The sequence below is a fragment of the Mus musculus genome, chromosome 3, assembly GCF_000001635.26.
Source record: "Mus musculus strain C57BL/6J chromosome 3, GRCm38.p6 C57BL/6J".
Taxonomy (NCBI): Eukaryota; Metazoa; Chordata; class Mammalia; order Rodentia; family Muridae; genus Mus; species Mus musculus.
In genome coordinates, this window is record NC_000069.6 from 138,458,083 (window position 1) to 138,483,150 (window position 25,068).

A 25,068-nucleotide genomic window follows, 5' to 3' on the forward strand; every position below is an offset into this window, starting at 1 on the left:
ATATAAAGAGGAGGAGGAGGAAGCCAGGCAAGTACCAGCACCGTCTTCCTACTTCCTGGGGACACACGGTGACCAGCAAGCAGGTGGATACTCTACCACGAGACCATTTTTCCAAGATGCACTGTGTCCCTCTCAGACTGTAAGCCCACATACAATTCCCCTTAGGTTGTGTTTGCTGAGTGTTGTCATGGCAACAAGGGAAGCACTAATACAAAGGGCAGACATGTTTTTCTTCTTTCAAATTATAACTACAGAAGTGCAAGGACAGGAAGAAAAGGAATGATCAGCTTACAAGTTAACCAGAATATGTTACAGCAGAGCAGAGCACTTGCCTACCATATCTAAGACCACCAGTTCAATCCCAGCCCTGGCCAAAAAGTTAATTAAGAGTAAGTTAATACATTAACTTATTGTGGTTGTACAAGAATGAAGTAGATGTTTTGTAAACTAAATCTAATACTTTTAGTCCCGTATTAATTCAAGATTAGACTAGAGCGCAGAGCTTTAAAATACCAAGGGAAGCATTCCCACCAGCATGTCTGGCCATCTGTTCACAAAACCACACCAGGGGTTTGTTCATGGAGCTTCATTTTCTGATGATATAAACTGAACACCCAGCCCACCTCCATTACTAATTCTACTGTCAAAATATGAAATGTTCCCCTAAATATGCCACATTCTTGGTCTTAAAAGCTCTCCTGATACAGCTACATCACAAATGGTGCTGGCACTTTGCTGGACTAAACGCCATGCAATCCTGGTATGATAGACCTGAAAAGGTGCTCCAATGGCAATGAGGTTAGACTGTGACATTAGCCTTATTCCCGTCGATTCCCTCTGAAATCCCAACAAATACAACTAGAAAAAGTGGGATAATCATTCAAACGTTTAATCTCCCTTTACATATTATATTAACATTCATATTACAAGGCATTCCATTCACAAATATTACAGTTTGATAAAAACTTTAAACACACACACACCCAGAAGTCTACACCAGATTCAATCACTTTACTAAATCATTAAAATAAAGTCATGAAAACATTATCATCATTCTCTTAAAGCAATAAGGTCTGAGGCACTCTGGGAAAGATGTCTTGAAGTATGTGTCAGTGGTATCAAATTATACTATAAAAGTCATGAGACACCCAGCAATCAAGGATACTCTTGTGACAACTTTATCCTCTGGTGTTTGAACCACCACCGAGGAGCACAGATTCCGGGCAACCTAGTCATTTCTGATGAGACTCTCAACTCGACCGAGGAGAGGTGCATTTGCAATACAGGATAGCAGCAGCATACTGAGTGTTTACAGTACCGCAACAGGCTCCTTTCTCATTCTGTTATGTTTACTAATGGTAAAGCCACAGCCACCCGTGACTGTGCACACACCTGGGGACATTTTTTAACTCCCCCATCCTCTGCCACAGGACAACTGCCTCTTCTCTTGAGTGCTCCAGAGGTGCAGCCTCACATCAGAAGGGTCTGAAAAAAGGGGGCTTCACACCTGACCAAAGAGAGGTCTAAAGCAGCAGTGCTCTGTAAAGCCACCCCGCAGCTGCCGGCCACTTCCTGCAGCACACACCAGACCTTAAAGTCTGACAACGTCTCACTCACTGACACACAGTCCACACTGCGCGGAGTCTTCCCTGCAGACAGACAAGATAAATGAACAGCATGGGGGTGAGAGGAGACCAGGTCCTAACTAGGAGTCACTCACTAACGAGTTATGGATCCGTTTCTGAGAGCAGATATCCTGTCAAAGCAGAATCAACCCAGACCGAAGGTCATATAGTGTTCAGTAATCGTGTATATGGAATTTAAAATGTATGCATATATATATTTCCATATATATCAATATATAGTAAAAATCTGGAGCAACATGTTGCTAAAGTTTCAAGATTTCTCATCTCCAACCTTCTGTTGGGAAGCAGCTGGCCCTTGGTGGCTGGTCTGGCAGTGACAAAGCAGTGAGTGCAGGTTGAAGTCAAAGTGCTCAAGGGGCAAAGAAGAAAACACAGTACAGAAAACTGAGGGGGTGAGGCCAGTGGTGGAAGGAAGTAAGCAATGTTTCCTTTATTCTTCTCAGCTTTCAGACCCAAAAGCTCTTGAGGACACACACCAAATGCTGTAGTCCATTCTTATCCACAGTCAAAACAAAACGAGTGATTAAAAAAAAAAAACTTCATTTCCATACTTTCAATAAAATGCACAGTACGAGATGGTGTTCGTATGTTAGGCATCTTGAGAGAAATTAAAACTGGGACATGAAATGAGGCCGAGAGCTATCGAGTCTCCGGGTGAGAATTTCACAGCCAGTGTCCGTGACCAGCAGGGTGTGCTCAAACTGAGCAGATCGCTTCCCGTCCCTCGTCACTGCAGTCCAGCCATCTGGCCAAGTCTCATCCTGCCATCCACCTGAACAAGCGAAAATAGTTACTTAGTTCTGCCACTCACATTCCTAAACAGATGCTAGGTAAGTACAGATCCAGAGGAACTAAGCCGTCAAACGCGCATAAAGACCCTCTAACACTTTTGTCTAGCTGAGGCCTTTCCAACTTCATCCCATCTGCAGCACTAATGAAGTAATGTCTGAATTTCCTCATGTGTATCTCACTATCAAATCAAGATGGCATTTCTAAAATAAAGGTATCAGACTTCCTTTCAGCAAACACATGGAAACTCCTCCCACAAAAGTGTAGAATGTTTCTGTAGAGCAGAAATGTACAACTGGCAACTTTCCAGAATAACGGACTCAACTGTCCCAGTTTACAAAGTGAACATGAGTTTCCGGACTGCTGTTGCGTGTCACTCCTGAATTGTAAATAATTAATAGGCATACAGCTAGAGGCTACAACAGATTATACTATAAAATCCTTATAACCAAAGAAATCGTGGCAAAGAAAAACAGGGTTTTTGAGGGCTAACAAAATGAGAAGATAGCCCCTGGCAGAGCACGAGGGTCTGAGTTGCATACCCAGCACCCATGGTAGCAGCCAGGAGGCTCTGGGGTATCAGACAGATACCTCTTCTGGGGCTTGGTGGCAGCCAGCCTAGCCTAATTGGCAAACCTCATGTCCCAGTGAGAGACAAATTTCAAAAACAAAGTAGAGGGCTCCTGAGAAACATACCGTGAGGTTGACCTCTGGTCACTAATTATTCACACCTGGAGGACCTGGAAAGGGCGTGCTTCAACAGAGGGCTCAGGGCACGCTGGCCAGCAACCCGGACATGCTGCCCTGCTTAAACCCAGTGAAGAACTAGCACAAGTATTTCCCAGTTATAATCTGATAAATGCCCACCATTATAGCCCGTGCCATCAGAGGATCATGAGACTAGCTACCAGAGACTAGTGTCTGTGATGTGCTTCCTTGGGATGCAGCGTCAAACTACAAGACTGGAGTGCTGACTGTAGGGCCAGATGGCTCATCAGTCTGGTAAATGTTGCCACATAAGCCACTGTGTGACCTAGGCCAAATTACTCTACAAGGATGTCCTCTTCTAACATCTTCCCCAAAATGGAATTAACTTATATAACTGTGTGTCTCCTCTTCACCCTCCTACATCAATCAAGAACTTCAACAGAGGCTAACGTAGGATCTCCCTACTACCACTCATCATTTGATAAGATCTTTAGGAATCACCATGTAAAACGTGTCATCTTGTTAGAAACCCTTAGGATGTTCAATTCTCTACACATTACCAAGCGAGTGCAATAGGGAGAATGAAGCAAAAGGAAGAAAACAGAACCAGTTACTACTGATCTGATGAGTAACCAGATATAAAGAGAACCAACCTCCACACATGCTCCACCCTCTATATCCAATGTGTGCACTTGCAAAAATTGGATACATAAAAATTTAAAGGAAAAAAGAAATGTTATAAACTCTGGTGGTTTGAAAATGAGTGGCCCCTATAGACTCATGTGTTTGACTAATTGGTCCCCAGGGAATGGCACTACTAGGAGTAGTACATGAAGTAGGTGTGGCCTTGTTGGAGGAAGTGTGTCACGAGGGGTGGGCTCTGAGGTTTCAAATGTTCAACGCAGGCCCAGTGTCTTTCTCTTCCTGCTGCCTGCCAGAATGATTGTGGAACTCTCCGCTCCTTCTCTAGCACCATGTCTGTCATGTTCCCTGACATGACAATAATGGACTAAGACTCTGAAACTATAAGCCAACCCCAATTAAATGTTTTCCTTATAACAGTTGCTGTGGTCATGGGGCCTCTTTACAGCCATTAAACTCTAAGACACAAATAGAGTATTTGAAACACATATACTCACCTTCACAAATCATTGGCTCAATTGTAAACACATGACCCGACTTCATCACACCAACTGCTTTATTTTCTGAAATTAAAAGAAAAATGTCTCAAAAGACATCAAACCCAACAATGGGCATTGAACTAAACAGCTCACTGTTTAGTCACACAGGATTAACATATCCAGTAGTTCCCTCCATTACTCTCCCAATTCTTCCAGTCTGTCACTCAGCACAAAGGCTATCACCCATAACCGCTGCTGGCAGTCAGTTTACTCTTGGCCCATGCTTTCTACAATAAAATACAGGGATGCCCATAGGCTTCAGATACAATCACCATCATTAATTAACATGAATTCACAATATTTTGTGCTAATGCAGATTAGAAAAGGCAAGCACTGCTGGGTGTAGCAGAGAATATAATATCTTAGTTCCCACCACTGGGAGGAGGGCATGTTAGAGGTGTTACTGATTGTCAAACAGAATCCCAAAATCCATCACCCATCCACTTATGGAAGTTTGAGTGACATGTATCATATACTGGAAACTTCTCACCTCTTTGGGAAAGTGGAGTATATTTGTATAACAGAGTACATACTACAGAAACAAAGGTTTATAAGCAATCTTATCAAAATGGAGATAAAACTGTGCATAGTAAGCAATTTGTTTAAATGAGGAGACATTTCTATCTGAAAAAAATAGCACTTTATACTTTAAATTTACTTTGGCCTTTGTCCAAGTTCACAATATTTTTCAGGACCACCGTGAGACATGTCCAGTCCTGCTACATTTCCAAAGGCCAGAATTTAAACCTAGGGAAAGTCTTTTTGAAAGACTCTGACAAATATGGACCACTGGCTTAAATTTAAATTTGTAAAGTATTTTAAAAATGATGCTGGTTACCAGCTATATGAACATTTTGCCCAGGCTGGCCACCAGAGGGCAAGCACAAGCCTCTTCCTGCTAAAGGTTTTGCAGCAGCAGCAGCAGCAGCAGGCACAAGCTGTACAGCCACTACCTGCACACTCCAGCTTGGTGGGCAAAGGTTAATGTCTATGTGTGATGGAGCTCGCCCACACCTCCACTCTGGCCCTTTCCTGGTGGACAGCTGGCCACACTGTCCCCACTGCCTTGCGCTTTCCAAAGTACACTCACTGAAAACTCCAAATCCTGTTCTTAAACTCATGAACCAACCCCTGGAAGCATAAATCAATTAAAAACTATAAAAATTGTTTTTTATAATTTAGTTTATACTTTACAATATATTTTATAATTTATAATTTAAAATCAGATTTTCTACAATAATATGAACTTTCTCTCAAAATGGCCTGAGACTTCTGATTTACAAGGAGTCAGTCTATCAAAGACAAAATGCTTCTAAGAAGGGATCTACATCTGGGCCATCTGATGCTGCCATAGCAAGAGATGGACTTTTAATGTAAAAAACACTGCAAAATTCAAAACTAAAACAGTGGGTATTAGGGACCTCAATAACTTACCTAACTTTTAAATATTAGGACATATGAAGTGTAATGGGTTCCAAAGGCTCCAGGATTAAGCCCCACTGATTTCTTTAACACAGCTACAGTATTAAGGTACTTGCACCACAGGCTACCTGCTCTAGGACACAGCTAATGTACAAACTACGCCCCAGCCTGCTTCTACCACTCCCACTGTGTTTCAACAGTCTGACTTCTACTATTCACGTCCTAGAACTGAATCAACGTTTCGGCTCTGTTAACAACTCACTTAACAAACACAGGTTATCTGAGGGCTGCCTCAGATCAACAGGTCAATTTTAAAAACGTGAGCCAGGGAACAGTGGCTCACATCTTTAACCGCAGACTTGGGAGGCCAGGGAGGAGGATCTCGGCAAGCTGAAGGCCAGCCTGGTCTACAGAGTGAGTTCCAGGACAGCCAGGGCTACACAGAAAGACCCTGTCTCGATAAACAAAACAAAAAACAAGAAAACTTACAGCAGCCTGTAATGTCTACAGCAGTCTCAGAGCACATGCACATGGAGGTGCAGGCACCCCCATTCCTACCATGGCGACTTGGAAATTCACCAAATGAGAGACATAATATACTGCCTCCTGTTTCGGTTTCCTTTTAAAATTTTTTTCTTATAATTTTATTTCTATTTTATGTATATGGGCATTTTGCCTACATGTCTGTCTGTGTAGCATGTATGTGTCCAGTGTTTGTGGAGGCCAGAAGAAGGCATCAACTCCCGAGGCCCACTTGGGCCCTCTGGAAGAGCAGCCACTGACCGTGCCTCCAGGCCGGTTTCTTCGTCCATTAAGTAAATGTGCTAACAGGAAACGGATGTCTCTGCTGCACCAGCACTGACTCGCCTGCTCCCCCGAATGTCACCATCTTCAGCCTTATTAACCCACACTTCAACCCGTTTGAGAAAGACAACTTCCTTCTCTGCAGTCTCACGGCGCTCCTGGTGAGCAGCGCCTCAGCCCTGACTGAGAATGGACAGAAAGGCACGCAGGCTACTTCAGGGTTAACAGACACAGCTGCTATGTTTCCAATGTTCCTGCAATGATGTGGTTAACAAGTGAGTGCCGACTGACACCCCACACGCTGTACCACAGCAGCACTCCAGCCTCTGCCAGGGGCTTCCTCTCATTTTACTTCTTCATCGTCATGCACCTAGGACACAGCTGGCCACAGCATCAGTGCCCTTGAGACCGGCTACACTGAATAGTTTCCATAAGACAACCTAGACACCTATGCCAATCCAGTCTTCCCAAATTACCAACTCTGTGGCATTTATTTGTGTGTGTGTGTGTGTGTGTGTGTGTGTGTGTGTGTGTGTACATTTTTCCTATTTTACGTTACAACAGTACCGCACCTCTATACGATGCACTGTGATCAGACTCGGCCCACTAGACTTTCTCTTCTGCTTCCCAATTAGTCCCTCCCTGCCTTTGTTTCTCTTTCCCTAGCTTCCTCAGAGCCCATGTGAACAGTCACAGTTGCTGTGGGTTCAAAGTCTCAACTGTGGTGTCACGTCTAGGTAAGAGCGCCTTTAAAGCTTCCTGTCTCTCTGGGTACCTTCTCTTCCTCACACTACCTGTTCCTGGCCCTCAAAGCAACCTCCAGCCGACTCGGAGACTACAGAGGCTACTTAACTGAACTTAACCCAAGGGTATCCTGGGTGTTTTCCTCCAAGTTCTGAGACACAGAGGAAGGATGTGTGTAATATGTGTGTATATGTGTGTATATGTGTGTGCAAGTGCACACACATATACAACACGGATGACAGACACACTCCCGCAAACGGCTGGAACACCAACATCTCAGACCGACTTCCTGTGCTTTTCTTCTACCGCTCTCAACTTGCAGTAAGTACCTGGTTCTCCTTTATTACACCAGTCAATAACAACAACTCCCAGCAAACCAGGAAGATGAACTATTTCACCAAAGAAATCACAGAACTTATAGGAAGACTGTGTACTGGCTGCCAAAATCAATTTACACGTCCCCAAAAGGACTCAACTAGATTACCCTTCCTGTTTCCTTCCCTTGCAGTCAGATGCGATTAAGCACTGAAGTCCTGCAAATAGAAACAAACACAGGTGGCTTATGCCAGGCCCGAGATAGCCGACTAAAACTCTAAGCACCTCCTCTCCTGACATACTACCTGTTGACTAAGAGACAATCCCAGGGTGACCTGAAGAGATGAGTTGAAGGCCACCTACTTTAGACTGTCATGTGAGAAAGACTTCAGCTTGACCTGTGTTTATACAGTAACATCAGAGGGGAAGGGACACTCACAGCTTATCATTACTTCAGTGAATACCATGCCGAAGACCCTGACTTGAGTAATGTTCATAAATAGAAATAACCGAGTATTTGGACAGCACTCACTGGCATAGTGCGGGACATTGGGGGCTGTATGGAAAAGTTTGTGGATCCCATGCCCACAATAGCTTCGAACAACTGAGAATCCATTTGCTTGGGCGTGTTTCTGAATGATGTTTCCCAGTTCTCTGTATCGAACACCAGGCTTCACTGAAAGGAAGAGGAAATACCTGTGAGGAAGGGCAGATTAACAGAACAGTTGGCTTCCTTGTGGCAAGGATCTTGGTGAAACTATTCCTTCACGCCTCAATCTACAATGAAGGCCCAGGGAAATCCAGATGGCCAGGAAATGACAAAGCTGACTCAAAATCAGGAATATATCCTTCACAGGAATATATCCTTAACGCAAAAAAAGGAGAACACCAGAGGGTCAAGGAAAACACCTTTTGTTTTCTCTAAGAACAAACACTAAACAATTGAATGGAAAACATAATTTTTTAAAAATCCTTTTTCACAAAGGGCATATAGCCAGGATCCTCCAGATGAACAGAACTTACTTACACACAGACACAGACAGAGACAGAGACAGACAGACAGACAGACAGACAGACAGACAGACACACACACAGACACACACACACACACAAAGATAGGGACTTATTAAAACAGTTAACAGGCTGTGGTTCAGCTAGTCCAATTATGAATGTCTACCAACAAAAGGTGCAAGAATGGGGCTGGTGAGATGGCTCAGCAGGTAAGAGCACCCGATTGCTCTTCCAAAGGTCCTGAGTTCAAATTCCAGCAACCACATGGTGACTCACAACCATCTGTAACAAGATCTGACTCCCTCTTCTGGTGTGTCAGAAGACAGCTACAGTGTACTTACATATAATAAATAAATAAATCTTAAAAAAAAAAAAAAAAGGTCCAAGAATGACTGGATGTCTCAGCTGGTTTTCAGTGCATGCTAGAACCCCAAAGAGGTAGTAGACTCTAACACCAGTGAAGGAATGGCTTCCTAGCTAGGTGAGAGCAGACAGACACAGAGAGAGCTTCCTTCTTCCACACCCTCCACTCTCTTCTGCCGTTCACTAAGCTACCTCATCCAGAGGTTCCAGCAAAGCTCCCCTAAAGGATACAAATCTTCCCCTATGATTAATAATACACCTACATGTCTGAGGAACCAGCCTCAGGGATATTTCAGTCAACATTTATGAACAAATTATTTGGTTAAAAACCTTAAAAATAATGGAAAACTGAAGTTCTCACAAATGAAAATATTAAAGTTCTTCTCACCTAAAATTCTGAAGTTTTTAAGTAATCAACAGTTACTAGACTTGGGGGGAGGAAATGTCCCCACACTAAGACTTATAATCTTTATCTTGTAAAGATAACCCATGTAGCCTTTATGTGACTCAGTAAAAGCTTCATCTTTTCTTGTATCTCAATTAGTACACTGAAAACAATCAAAACAGATCAGTGTTATTAGGCGTACCCATGCCTTTGTCAAAGAATCCCACTCTATTCAATACTCTGCTGATGACAGGTCAGAGTTTTCCTGGATATAGTGTGTGGTGAGAAGGATAACACACCAAATATAAAATTTCAAAGGCTGTGGAACTTTCTGGAAAATTGCTCCCAAATTACCCTTTTATCAGTAGTCTCCACAAGCCTTTCCTATTCTGCCATCCCCAAAAACAACCAAAAAAGGCCAGGACAAGCATTTATAGAACACAGCCTGAGAAAGATCCTAGAAAAATGCACTTATATGCACTACTGTAGTAGCAGGAGACCACCAGTGTCCAGAATAACACTATACAATCCTGATACCCATAATCTAAGAGAATGTGGTAAAAAAGGCGACAGCGCTGATAAGCCGAGGTGAAGTGCTGCCCAGCGTGCACAGGCCCTGCAGATACTCTCCACTGGGCAGGAGCACGCACCGCCACGCTCCACCCACACTGCCCAAGTGACAGGAAGGGACCCACAAGTTGTCTTCTGATGCCCACAGGCATACAGAGGCTTATGTGCCCATGTGCACACATACATAGATCTAATTTTAAAAGTGTTTTAAAGGAGGTACAACTATATATATATAAACTCATATTCAGGTAAATAGGCTAATCTGGAAGGTATTAGTGTAAAAAAATAGGAAAGCCAGAGGTATCGAGCAGGAGCTGGAGAGAGGCTTGGTGATGAAGCGCACTGGCTACTTGCTCTTCCAGAAGACCCAGGTTTGATTCCCAGCTCCCATGTGGCAACCCACAAACGTAACTCCAGTTCTAGAGAATCAATACCCTCACACATACACACGCAGGTTAAAACACCAGTACACATGAAATTAAAAAAAAAAAAAAAAGAAAGAAAGCGACAGATTGAACATAAGATTCTAACCCTAACTAAACATAGGCACTACCTGTATACAGTTTAGAGAAGAGTAAAAAGAGGAAAGACCCTAAAAGTACTAAGGATACTGCAGTAAAGAGCTATGAAAAGCAACAGGAGAGGCAATCATAAAGAAGGCTCCATCCCATCCTCCCAAACCCTTATCCTGTTTTCCCTGTGAGAACAATGAAAGTGGAAAGGATCTAAACGTCAAATCAAAGTTGACTTTTGGCACTGAACACTGGTAGCCCGTGGTGCACTGCAGCGCGGTGGTGCCGCAGCTGGGCTGACCTGCATCGATGGCTTGCATCAGGCACTCATATGTAGTCTGAACAAGTTTCCGTGCTCCTTCATCCACATCGCCAACGAAAAAGGTCTCATTTAGATCCCCATGGTAACCATTTCGATAAAGAGTGATGTCCACTGGAGGAAGAAAAGGCAGAGATGAAGCCCATGTCCACTTACATCTTAGTCAAGCATGACATCCTCATGCAATGGAATGAACCTAGTGCCATCTGCAGTCTCAACCTCCCCAGTGACAGGGAGAACAGGCTGAACTAACTGTAGAGAGCAGGAACATGGCCCTGCCGCACAGGGCAGACCAGGGCTCGAGGCCAGCCATGAAGTCCTCTGAGGCAGAGACTATTACACAGAAGACAGCTGTGCAGAGAAATAACCCGGTTAGTGACACTGAACCAATGAGTCCACTAAGCTCTGAAACAGAAAACATTTCCACTTATCTTCAGCTCACTCTTCCTCCACCTGGGACACAAGAGCAAAGTTTACCTTGTTCTAGTTTATTTTTAAAAACCCTGGGGCTGGAGAGATGGCTCAGCAGTTAAGAGCACTGACTGCTCTTCCAGAGGTTCTGAGTTCAATTCCCAGGAACCACATGGCGGCTCACAACCATCTGTAATGGGATCCCATGTCCCTCTTCTGGTGTGTCTGAAGACAGCTACAGTGTACTCATATACATAAAATAAATAAATTTTTAAAAAAACCCTATTTGTCTTTCATCCATCTTCATCCCAGGCTTAAAATAAAGACACCATCGTGTCACTACAATAAACTACGCATCTATGTAGAGAACACACTGAATAAGTATCTTCACATTACAAAATCCAGGCAACATCAAACACTGCAGAGCAGACCATCCATCCCTGCAATATGCGCTGTGCCACGCGCTGTGCGCGCCTTTAATGCCATACGGGGAGACCGAGTCACGAGGGTCTCTGTGAGTTCAAGGCCAGTGAGACAGAAGGAAGGAAGGAAGGAAGGAAGGAAGGAAGGAAGGAAGGAAGGAAGGAAGGAAGGAAGGAAGGAAAGAAGGAAGAAAGGAAGGAAGGAAGGAAGGAAGGAGGTTGGTTATCAAAAACTTATGAAATGTTTATAAACAAGAACCCTAACTAAGTCAATAACAACTATAATAGAGACAGTATTATATTTAATCTATCCAATCTGTGCATTTGGATTTTTGCCTATCTGGGTCCTAGAAACACTAGTTCATTACTAATAAAAGCTCATGTAGAAGCTCCACAGAGAACATGCTTTCTGAGAGAGTGAGGCCCCGAGTTCCTGCCCCAGCGTCCATGTAAATAAAGCCAGGTGTGGCGCACATGCCTGGGACCCCAGCCCTGGGGGTGCATAGGCCAGCAATCTACTTAAGCTCCAGGCTAACTGAGAGCGCCCTCAAAAAAAATGTATGGAGAGTGGGAGGAAAACACCCAACGTTAACCTCTGGTATGCACATTAAGTATGTACAGGTGAATACATACAAGAATATAGTCATATGCATGCAAGTTTTACATTAGAAACATTTCAACATATAAGTTGGATTATATACATACATACATTATACACTATATGCATACAACTACATCTGGGGGGAAACCTACCATTTTTTTTTTAATTGTTTGATAACTTCACACATGAATATAATGTGTTTTGATTAAATCGGTGCTCTATTCCTTCGTGTCTTCCATTCCCAACGCTGTGCTGGTTTTAAACACAGAGTCAGTCCTCTTAGTGCCCTGTACACGCATGGGTGAAGGACTGACTCCCCTGGAGTATGAGGAACATCTCAAGGACCACATTCCTGCCTCTCCCTCCCTCCCTCAGAAGCCAGGGATGCTCCTCAGTTAAGGTGGAGGTCCTGAGCCCTGCCCTTGTCCTGAGCCCTGCCCTCGCCCTGTTGCTGGAATTTTGTGACTTGATTTCGTAAAGTTTGTATGGACACGGGTGCTATGAATTCATGTCCCTGTCACATCCAGTCAAAGCTGCTTCACTGCAGAAGTCTACAACCTCTGACTCTTGGGAGCTTTCTGCCCCCTCTTCTGAAATGACCCCTAAGCCCAGGCAAGGATGGGGTGAGGGGATGATGGTGTGATATAGAAATCCCATTTAAAGCTAGGCACCCCATCTCATATTTCTCTGCACGTTGGCTAGTTATGAGTCTCTACATTAATCCCCACCTACTACAAAAAGAAGCGTCCCTGCTGAGAGTTGAGAGCTGTACTAATCTGTGGTGGAAAGATAAGAACCTACGGTACCATTTGTTACTTACTGTCCCTTTAGCAGAATGGGAGAATCAGGTCCTCCCCTGTGGCCTGACTTGGGCAGCCATGGCTTTTTGACCCTGTAACAGTATCATCAATGAGTTTCTTAAATCAAGTCAAGGTGGCGGTTACTCCCATAACCTCTGCAGCGTTACTACTGCAGCAGAGCACATCCCTGCTGAGTAGGACTGTGTATCACTTTCCTCTAGGGGAGAGTCCTTCTCTGACTCACTCAGTCCCAAAGGGACTGCTACTGTGGTTCCTCCACACAGGCACTGTTTCCAGGACAGCAGAGGACAGGAGGCCAAAGCCACTCCATTTTTAAAAGGCACTGCTGTGGGAGTTTTTCCCTTTACTTATGGTCTTTATGAATTACAACTAAGGGGCTCCCAAAATCTCTCCTGAAAACCTACCCTGATCTCTTCATAATCATTAGTAAATGTTGGTAAAAGAAAAAATTATGTAACAAGCTCACTATTACTTCTACATTAACATCTTCTGCATACTTATCAATCACACGTAAAATAGGCTGTGAAGAAATACAGGTTGTATAGAATGCATAGTACATATATGCTGAAGGTAACACAAATACAATCATTAAAAATAGGTCTCCTTCTGGGCGGTGGTGTTGGGTATCTTTAATTCCAGCACCTGGTGGGACAGAAGCAGGCAGATCTCTGTTCTGAGTTTGAGGCCAACCTGGTCTACAAAGTCAGTTCCAGGACAGACAGACCCTGTCTCAGATGACTGACAGATAGATAAGTAAGTAGGTAGATAAGCAGGCAGACAGACAGACAGACAGACAGGAATAAGTAAATAAATTAAAAAGTAAATAAACACAGTAAATAAGAAAGAGAGAGGAAGGAAAGAAGGAAGGAAAGAGTAAGGGAAGGAGGGGGGAAGGAAAAGGAAAAGAAGAGTTCCTTCAATTTTGAGCAACACCTGAGTTTTAAACAGAAAAAGCTCAAGTCAAGAAAACAGAAACCACTTAACAGACTTCTGAAATGTGGGGGTTTTTTGCTCACAATGACAAATGTCACACACATTTCTTACCATTAACAATATCACCTTCTTGCAAAGGCCGCCTGTCTGGAATCCCATGGCAGATGACTTCATTCACTGAGGTACAACAAGACTTTGGGAAGTTATAGTAATTCAGGGGAGAAGGATAGCAATTTCTTGCAATGCATGCCTGTAGTAGATGAAAATACAGAGAAAATAATTTGGAATCTACAAAAAGAAAAATTATATATGCAATGAATCAGATCAAAATCTAAAGAATTTTGTGATAGATGCTACTATAAAGATCTGATATTATATCTTACTTGGGAATATTGATAGGTGTATAGTTATAAGTATGTGTGTGCATGTGTTTGTGCATGAATTGAACGAATACACACACACACACACACACACCATGTTGCTGCCCCAGGCTTTCTTTAGATCTTACAGGCCAAGAAACTGGGACTATAGGCATATGATGAGAGCATGCCTAGCTGGCAGACAGTATCTTTTTCAGTGTCTAGTACACTATATGCCAATTAAATACACTGTATGCAAACCAGTCTACTGGTTTTCATGCAAAAGAGAATCAAACTGACATAATACAAATATATACAAATGTCATATGAAGATTCTACTCTAACGTAGCTACTGCTTGTGAAACATTTTCAGGCACTTTCAGCAGCCTCTTATATTAAGGTCACTACATCCACACAAAGAAAAAGTAAGTACGTATGTAATTAAGAAATGGCAAAGTACCCACTGCAACTTCTGCTATGGCTACATCCCGTGGACTTAGGAAACAGCTGTCTGAGTCTTCCCATGGCAGCCATCAGTGTACTCTGAGTTCTGTGTCCTTCTACTGTGGTGTTCAGTCTAGAAACATTCTAACAGCTGTACAAAACACCAACTGTGGCCAGGCATGGTGGCACATGCCTTTAATCCCAGCACTTGGGAGGCAGAGGTCAACCTGGTCTACAGAGTGAGTTCCAGGAAAGCAAGGGCTACACAGAGAAACACTGTATCAAAAAAACAAAAACAAAAAACATACTAACTGTGGAACAGTCCATCATTCTACTAGCAATTCCACTACTTCTAGAAATCTTTAAGTAGTTAGTCTACTTAAAGTTCTACCTTAAGTCTATCTGAAGTTCCCTCAGGTAGAAAATACTCTCACCGAAAACAACTGCAGCCCTCCGGTGCTTCCCTGATGTGGGTGTACTTCTCCAGTTATCGTATCACAGATTCCATCCTCTGTAAGTCACATGACCTTGGATAATTATAAAGTGGAGGTGACAGTAGCACCTACTTCGGGAGGATGCTGGAGACATCAAATGACTAAATGTGAAGGTACCTGACCCACACGCGAAGTGCTCAAAATGCCGACTTGTGGTATATTATTATATACAGTACCCAAATCAAAACCTACCTCAGGCTGCTATCACGATCTACAGACACTCCAGTCCTTGCCAGTGCAATGTTTGCACAGAAGCCACACACGTCCTCCCATATACTTTAAACCATCACTGTGATCACTCACTTGCACTAAGTACTCCCAACTAGCTAACAGTAGCAAGGAATAAAGAATACAAGCATTTCCATACAAACTCAAAAGTTATTTTGAGTCAATTGCAATTGTCAGAATGTACTTAGCAATATAAAAGCTATAAAAATGCTAACCATACTTAAAACAATGCAAAAATAAGCTTTTAAATTAGTTTAAAAGTTATTCTGGGCATTATAAAATGAAGTTTAAGTAATCTAATAATCTGAAGCTCCTGAAATAAGAAAGTAAAGTTCTTACTAAGTGTACAGCGTGGTCGATCTCTTCAGTAGTTACACCCGCTTTAATCATCCCAGCAGCAATGTCCAAAACTTCTCTGGCAAGCTGGAAAGGAAAACTAAGTACACTCAAGATGAAATCAAACAGAACCTATACACTGTACTCTCTTTGATTTTGTGAAAAATCAATCAAATGAAACCATCTGATATCATTTTGTATGCAATATTTAATGTTAGAAATATATAAATATAAAAACAAATTTATATAAAAGTTGGGATAAACAGACTTTGTAATAAATAAACTTATAATCAACTGACAAAGGTCTAATCTGACATTTCTAGAATGGGGAGCATGAAGGGAAACAGTGATTTCCTCAGAAAAATCAAGGCAAGTGAAAAAATATAAAATTCTCCAAATAATTAGCATTAAATCACTTTTCAAACACTACACAAAAGGCCCAAGTCAGCATCTAAGGCTTTTCTTCTTTAGAAAAAATATATACCCGTGATTCCAGCTATCTAGCCCAGCCACCCCTCCAGACTCCAACACAGTATCTCCTAAGACTTTAGTCTAACCTGTGGGAGCCTTGCACTCTGTCCTGTGCTACAACATTTGTAAATACAGAATGACAAGTATCATAAAAAGTTCACTCTTTAAAAATAATGCTGCAAAAAGAAAAACAAGAAAGCCAGGAGTCACAGTGGTGCTCGCCTTTGATCCCAGCACTCATGAGGCAGAGGCAGGTTAGATCTGAGTTCAAGGATAGCCTGGTCTACACAGTGAGTTCCAAGATAGCTGGGGCTACAGAGAGAGACCCTTCAAAATACAAGCAAATAAAATCGTAATAATAATAATAATAATAGTTACACTGCCAGCTCGAGGGCAGAGTAAAGCCATGCTCATCCTTCAATCTTTTCAGTTCAGTAAATGTTTATGCAAACAAACAATACCAAGTTGATCAAAGAAAATGACTACAGATGACCTGCTGTTAGCTTTATATTAAAATTGATTACTTAAATATAAAAAGATGTTTTGAAAGTAAGAAGGGATGGGGAGTCTGTGCTCTTAACCCTGTCCTACCCGTGAGGAAAAAGTAAATCTTACCCTACACACGAGTCGCATCCCTTCTATATCTTCAGATGAGAGTAACTTAATCTGAGAGGTACCTTTAAGAGCCTGCTCCGATTCAGACATTCCTGGAATGGAGAATGCGTGAGTAACACCGCACCACACACAGGAGTACAATTCCGCAGCACATTATTCACTGAAGGTGGCAACGGCTGACTCCTATGCACAGTACTAGTTTATATGGGGTGCTGGGGGCATGGTAGTTTATTTTCTTAGTGTTTTCAACACAAAAAGGAAATAAAAGAAATTATAAAGAAAAAAAACTGTCTAAAAGTTCCTCTAGGAATCACTGACTGTCTACAGAGTACTTCCTACATGCAGGCAGCACACTGCTGGACTCGGTAACTAACGCGTTCGACAAGCACAGCACAGTGGCACTGGTTTCATGGCCTGTTTTCACGATGCCTTTACACACCAACAACTAATCGACTATAGTGATGCTGTAAAACCAGAACCAGTCAATGCCACTCAAACTACTCAAAATCCTAAGGATTTTTTGCTTTTTTTTCTTTTAGTTTCATGTGTACAGATATTCCACACGCATGCCTTGTGGCCATGAGGACCAGAAGAGGGCATCTGGTCCCCTGGAACTTAGAGGAGGCTGTGAGCTATCACGGGGGTGCTAGGAATTGAACCTGGGTCCTCTAGAAGAGCAGCAGTACTCTTTTAACCACTGAGCCATCTCTCCAACCTAGCTTATGACTTTTAGTAGCTGTACCTCCCATCTGAAAAGTGAAACAGGAAGCCAAGTATCAGATTCTATAATATGCAGCCCAGGTAAATACTGCTGTGAAGTATCGGATTACTGGTTCTTATGCACAGAGATCGTGGCATAAAGCCCGTTTCTCACTCGGGTCATAATAAAAGTTTGGGAGATACTGCCCAAATAATCTTCATTAATGAAATTAGTCTACACTAATTTAAGTTTTATATAAACTTAAAAGAAACAGTCAACACAGCAACTATTTCAAAATCTTGGTGCGGTGGGTGTGAAACAAATCAACCCTATTTGCATTCTCTGAAATAAAAAATGCGCAAACAAATGTTTCTGCAGTTTTTTCTGTGTGTGCCACCCGTGTGAGCTAGCGCGTGCAGGCCAGGGAGAGGACTGCATCCCTGAAACAGGAGCCACAGGGCTGAGAGCGCTGCTAACCACTCGGCTAGCTCCCCAGCCTGATTCACATCAAAAGATAGGGCTATTAATTCAATACTAGAAAATGAATGACTATCCAGAATGATAATCCTCATAACATGGACAGCTACCACCTTAAAGTATAAACGTCAAATCAAGATGAACATCATAGAATGATTATTAGGTGGCACAATGCTATTCTGGCTATACTAGAAAGAACAAAACCATAAAACTGAAAGGAAAAAGATCCAAGCTTCATCCATCTCAGGTCTTACACGCAGACCAAGGAGAAAAGAAGCGCCTGGCATATGGATGAAAGGATCGTTTTCCACGCTAGCAGGTAAGATGTCAAAATCAGGAACTTTACCAGAGTACAAACAAGCTAAACCCACTAAAATACCCAGAACAAATATAAAAATAAGAGCTTCAAAACAGAACTCTGAAAATGCCACTGTAATACACAAAAGGTTAATAAAACAGAAAGCATACCCTATTCTTGAACAAAACACAAGATATTAATTCTTCCAAAATTAATCTATATTATTAGTTAATTTAAAATGCCAACAAGATAGTTTTAGAAATCAAGACAAGCTTATTTTAAACTTAATACAGTAAAAGAAACATACAATACTCCGGAAAATTCTGAAAAAAGGCAAAGGTGACAGGAACAAGGCATATACATATGAACACATTTCTAATGGCCAAGTTTGGCCGTGGCACATAATTAACCAAATACCACCAAAGACGTGTAAGAATTAAATACAATAATACAAGTCACATTTATCTTACTACACACACAAACACTGAAAGTATGTCATTATATAATGACAAAATAGTGTTCAGCTGAGGAGAAAACATTTCTATCCTATATGTCATTGTTAATGTACAATGAATATTTTAGAAATTGGGGGATCTAGTAGTCTAATGGAAAAAGAAGATACAAATATGAACAGACACTCAAAAGGATAGGAAATATGACTTTTAATACATGAAAAGATGTTAAACCTTATAATTCAAAGTTGCAAGCTACAAAAAATATATATAATGTTTCAACTTTCAGGTTTATAAAGACCAGTAAAGCTTGACAGCAAACAATGTGGAGACAAAGGGGGAGAAGCCAATTCTCCCGTTCGCTTTTCTCAACTGGACCACTGAGGAAGGGTGTGTCACCCTCGCACAGGGACCCCGCTGGGCCTCACAGAATCATTCCAATCTTAGTCTATTTTCTATCAGAGAAGTGTGCTCACGTTTTTAATCAGAGTAATAACTGGCAAAATCTTTGAAATTTCTAGAATCTCAAAATAAAAAATAGAAAATAGAATAAAATAGAATAATAGAAAATAGAAAAATAGAAACTGCAATCAAATTCACAGAAGCAAAACCCTGCAAATAGTCTAATCTAACCACTCATTAGTAGGAGCCTAGTTGATAATTATGATACACCCACACAATGAAATTAAAATTACAGAACCAAAGAACTTACACGAACTCAAATGGAATACATCCAAGGCAATAGACTCACAATAAAAGAAAACTAGACTGTAAAAGGTATATGTGGTGTGTTCACTCTGCATATAACCAGCGCTGGACCTGATGTGGATTCACAGTATCTAAGGCGTGCTCTTAAAGCAGCTACCTCTACAGAGCAGACCTTAATGCAGAGCACTATTCTATTAAAGGTATTTCTTTAATATAAGTTATTACTATACTCAAAAGAGAGTAAAATTACAAATGTCCACATTATTCTATCATTCCTACTGCCTTCTCCTTATATTTATCTACAATGAATTTAACAAAATTTTGAGATTATATATAGAAATATAATATGGCTCCATGAGTCTAAAGAGCCAGGCAGCTCACTAAACATATACACAGGCGCACTAGGTGCATACGGTGACAGAGACATTTAATCCCACACTCAGGAGGCTGAGACAGAAGGAGACTACATGTGAGGCCAGCCTGGGCGAAGCAGTAAGATCATGTCTCAAGACTGAAAATCTGTAAATGTTCTAAATTTTAAAATAAACAAATAAATCAAGTCAAACTGCTGATATTCAACCATTTCTCATTTTTGACATGCAAAATCAATTAGCCCCTAGTCCAACCTAAATACTGTACAATTCCAAAGGTCAGAGACTAAGTCCACTGACCTGGGTAGCAAATTACTCATCTTCTCTGCATGTCTCACTAATATTATCTATAAAATAGAGAAGACAACAGAACCTACCTCAGAAATGTTGAAAGTATTAAATGGAGTAACACGTGCAAAGAACTTAGCACAGTGCCTGACACATAGTTAAGCAAAAATAAATATCAGTTACGATTAAGGAATTCTCACCGTCACGCTCACCACAGCTACCGTTACACCACCATTACTAGTCTCTCTCATACTGCCACAGCCCAAAGTTCCATTCACTCAGGCCTTCACAATCTACTTTTGCCTTAATTTAGCTAAGAGCAAAAAGAAAATATAAACCTTCCCCTCCCATCTGGCAGCTCATTTAACACAAAATATAGTATTTTTTAATGTAGTCTTTAATAATAATAAACACTGTTTTCAGAACTGGATATATTCCTAGTGAGGAAAAAATCTTTACCTTAAATGTTCTAATGTGGCTTTAAAAAAAAGATACAATGTTTACATTCTATGTCCAGCCCTGAAAACTCCCGTACAGATAATGAAGCCCACAAACTGCACACTGTGGAGATGAGCCAAGCAGGACTTACCTAAGGGATGGTCAGCATAGTCCGGCCTCTGAATGTAACTGGGCACTGGCCGTGTTGGCATCTAAAAACAACAGTGAAGTAAGCTCAACACTTCTTAACTAACTGAAGAGTTCCAGTCCAAGCTTTTCACAGTCAGTTTTGGCTGACATGTCAGTATCCTAACATCCATCTCGCTCACCGAGAGGAAGTTTATGTTCTAGCCTTGGCGGCACATATGTTTGAGAAAGAAGGAGAATGGCCCAGGCGTCCACACTTTAAGATTAGCCCTGAGGCTGGAGAGACAGACAGACAGACGGCTCAGTGTTTAAGAGTCAGCTCTTCCGGTCTCAGCATGCTCATCAGGTGGCTGACAACCACCCAGAACTCCAACTCCAGAGAGACCGACCCCACACCTCTGGGCTCTCCTGATACACGAACTCATGTGCTCATACCCGCACAGAGATATAAGCACATATTAATTTAAGTATTAGGAGCAGTAAATCTTAAAAAAAAAAAATAAAAAGCAGCAGCAGTTGCTCCAAACTGGCAAGCTGGTAACAGTAAGAAAGAGGTGTCCAGGGCAAACATCCCTAGAGGGAGAATACAGAACTTCCTTATGTATCTGGTAGTTTTCCAGATTTTATACTAAAGACATATTTGGTTTTTTTTTTAAGGTAGCAATCAAATATGCAAGGATAGCAAATTTCAACAAGTGACTCTCACATTAAAACTCTTACGTTCAGAGGATGTGCTTGCACACGCCTTTAATACCAGCGCTTGGGGGACAGTGGCAGGTGAGTTTGAGGCCTGCCTGGTCTACACATAGTGAGTTCTAGAACTGCCAGGGCTATATGGAGAGACCTTATCTCAAAACAACAGATCGCTCTGGAGTCCTATGAAGAAACTAATCTTGTACTGAAGTGAAAGCTTCATCTACTGGCTGGGTTTCCCAGTTCTGGAAAGGGCGAGCGAGGCAGGGGAAAGTAACCAACACTTGCCCCGCTACGAACCCTTCCAGCTAGAGCAATGAGCAGCCTCACCCATGTACCTAGTTCAAAAGTGGCACAATGCTTTGGGAGTAAAGAGTCTACTTATCATTGGTTTTAAGGCTTTCCCCAATCAGGCAGAGGTTGTGGACATCTGCAGCAAGACAGCATTGACTGTACATGAGAAGCCTGTTGCACACAAGACCTGACAACAGCAACAGCTGAGAGTGCATGCATACAACTTGTGCAAGATCAAACCAGCCAAACTGCAGCATGGCTGGAGGAGCCCTAGGCACCCATGTCTGTATGAATGAGTCCCTGACAATGGGCCTGTGCTCTGGTGAGCGGCCCACCCACGTCACACTGGCAGTACTAAGTGGACTCAATCAGTTTTTTAAAGTCCATGAAGTTGTGAGGGAAATGTAGTAGAGAAACAATGGAGGAGTTAGAGCTGAGCCTGATCAAACCACATTTTATTTATGCATGAAGTTCTCAAACAACTAAAAAGAACTTTTGAGTCCAACAGAAAGGGTTAGGAGTGGTACCTAATCCATTATAATTAGGTCACAATGGGTCATATTAAAAAATTGTAGAAAATCAATAGCATACACCATTCTTCTATAAAATTAATAAAGTTTTAGTCTTTACATCTAAAAATGTTCCACTTCTTCCACAACTGCCAACCGTCCCTGCTAGCTCCTAAATGATACGGCCCGAGAGCTCGAATGTACATTTCTTTCTGAAAACAACCCTGTTCATGATTCGCTACTAGAATAACACTTACAAGCACCAATCTCAGAAAACTGAAAATTGTTTTATACAATGTTACAATCTAATTACTTTACATACTCACCAGTGGATAATGTGGCCTGAGTTTACCAGTGTACCGATAGCCTGCCCATGGGTCAGTGTTGACATCACCTTCTACAGTCCAGGAACACACTTCTCGCTTTGCCTTTTCATCTTCTGGAAGAGAGAGAGATGGACAGATGTGAAAGGAAGGACAGAAAAGAATGCTTCAGACAGTAGGCTTGAACAGCAGTTTATTTAAATTCTCATTAGGTGGAGCAAAAATCTAGCAAGCATCCAATCTAACCTGACAAAGCCTTCCGCCCCTCTCAGATCTCACTGTCGGGGAAGACCACCTAGACACATGCTGTTCAGTCTCAAACAGAGCAGCTTTCAATGGTTACACTTTCTACAATGTCAATTCATACAAAACTCATTTTAAGATATCAAATAGGAGCAGAACCTTCCCACTGAAATCAGATTTAACAGCTGAATTCTATTGTCTTATTATTTAAGATCAGTGATCTTAAACCACCCCAAAGCTTACATTAAAAAAAAAAAAAAAAAAAAAAAAAAAAAAACCAATATCCAACCATTCATTGGCTTTTAAGTGAAGGTTTTCAATCAATACAAAACCATTTTTGAACCCAGGACAAAAACAGACTCCATTCACTGTCACTAGATTCAAGTACTACTGAAAATTCTTCAAAATGACAATTTATGCTTGCTTTAGGTAAAGTTAGCATGAAGTGGTTTGTCTGAAACAGGAACCTCTAGGAATATGTCTTTTTAAATCTACATTAGAACAATCAAGATTTACTGAGCACAGTGGTACAAGTTGAGAACCAAGGCAGGAGGATCATTAAGTTCAAGTCATACTTGAGATTTGCTCTCCAATACCTCACATGGTAGAAGAAGAAAACCATATCCCCCAAAAAGTCTTGACTTCCTTCCACACACGCTGCATGGAATGATAAATGCAATTTAAAACCGACAACAACAACCCCTTAGCTTCTGTCTCAAAACAGACTCAGAGGTTCTGGCTTAGCCACACTCCCAGGGAGGAGGAAGAAGGAACCTTTCACACCCAAAGCCCCTGCTGGTGAGCTCAGGCCCGTCACAAGCACCATTATTTTCAAAGGAGAATTGAAAGCAGGGTGCACAAAGCCACCAAGACAAACAGGAGCTGAAACACAGGAGTTTTTATCTAACCTCTCCACAGAGCTCACTAGGAATTCGCACCTGAAAGTTTAGGTAAGCTTTCATTTCAGGATCCATTCCATCTGAGCCTCAAAGGCTAGACAAGCGCTAATTCCTAATGATCCTGAAATGAGCTGAGGCTGAGAGCAAAACTCAGTAAACAGCTGTGAAAGCAAAGGACACTGCGCCATAGGTCCAGATAAGATACAGGCAGTGGGCCAAAGAGCATCAGACTTCATTCACGCTACGGCCCAAAATACACGACCTCCAAGGCATACACATCCATTCAAGGGAACGGCCAAAAGCGGTTAATTCCTCCCTTTCTGCTCGGGTGAGCTTCCGCTTACACTACGTCAGAGACTACAGCTCCTCCTCTGGACAGCCCAGAACTCTCACTAAGCTCAGATAATGCTTTTTACCACTATGAAAAATATATCTTTTTAGTACTTTTATTTCCTTCTCCTTCAAAGTTGGTTTGGCTAACCTCAGATACTTTGGTAAAGCAATCTAACAAACTTTATTAGACCAACTAACACCTAGAAACATGCAGAAGAGTGCAATGCACCAAAATCATTAAGACAGAAAGTTCACACCAACTCCACGTACTACCTGGCGAGCCTACATCCATCAGATGGTATGCATAGCAAGTCCTTGTCACTCCAGGTAACCATGTCAGGCTGTCTCGGGTCAGCCACAGCAATGACTAAATTTACAGGGTGAGGAGCTGATACAGAAAAGCTATCCTGAATAAACATCATATCAGTGTGGCTGACAATAGCTAAGCAACAGTCATGTAAGATACCCCCAAAATAAACAGGGTACGGTGACACATGCTTATAATCCAGCACTTAGGAGGTAGAAACAGGAAGGCTGGGAGTTTAAGACCATTATCAGCTACGGAGCAACAGATCTGGCCAAATAACATGAACATGTACTGCACCCTCAGTCTACAATATGCACACATTTCTAGCAGCGCCAAAAGACTAGGGCACTATCCGGTACTAGCCAAGCTAGAGCCACCTCTCTTAGCGACGATCTCATGTTTGCATATTAAACCCATGAACAAGATCAAGCAGATCTAATTCACATATTTTATCACATATTATCAAAAAATCATAATTCCAGATGTCAGGACCATTCTTTCAGAACACTCGAACACATACTTTCTGTAGTAAAGGAAGTCCTGACACTAAGAAAAGGCTCCACTCCAGGCAAAGGGCATAGGATACACAATGTTACTTACTTGCTTTCTTATGTAGTAACTTGTGAGTGGCCCAGCTTCCTTTAAAGCATTCCTAAAAGAGCGAACAAGAAAATCAGTGCCAAG

General features: G+C 41.9%; 1 protein-coding gene across 1 annotated transcript in view; it reads right to left on the reverse strand.

The window, feature by feature from the left end:
• Positions 1–877: 877 nt before the first annotated feature.
• Metap1 (methionyl aminopeptidase 1) overlaps positions 878–25,068 on the reverse strand; it is a 30,423-nt gene continuing 6,232 nt past the window's right edge. The window contains exons 2-11 of the mRNA NM_175224.4: positions 24,985–25,036; positions 22,606–22,718; positions 20,788–20,848; positions 16,905–16,996; positions 15,822–15,905; positions 14,069–14,207; positions 10,752–10,883; positions 8,142–8,285; positions 4,283–4,348; positions 878–2,418 (exon numbers count right to left, since the gene is read on the reverse strand). Coding sequence (NP_780433.1) covers positions 2,255–2,418; positions 4,283–4,348; positions 8,142–8,285; positions 10,752–10,883; positions 14,069–14,207; positions 15,822–15,905; positions 16,905–16,996; positions 20,788–20,848; positions 22,606–22,718; positions 24,985–25,036 — 1,047 coding nt within the window. The 3' untranslated portion in view covers positions 878–2,254. The remainder of the gene's footprint in view (positions 2,419–4,282; positions 4,349–8,141; positions 8,286–10,751; positions 10,884–14,068; positions 14,208–15,821; positions 15,906–16,904; positions 16,997–20,787; positions 20,849–22,605; positions 22,719–24,984; positions 25,037–25,068) is intronic.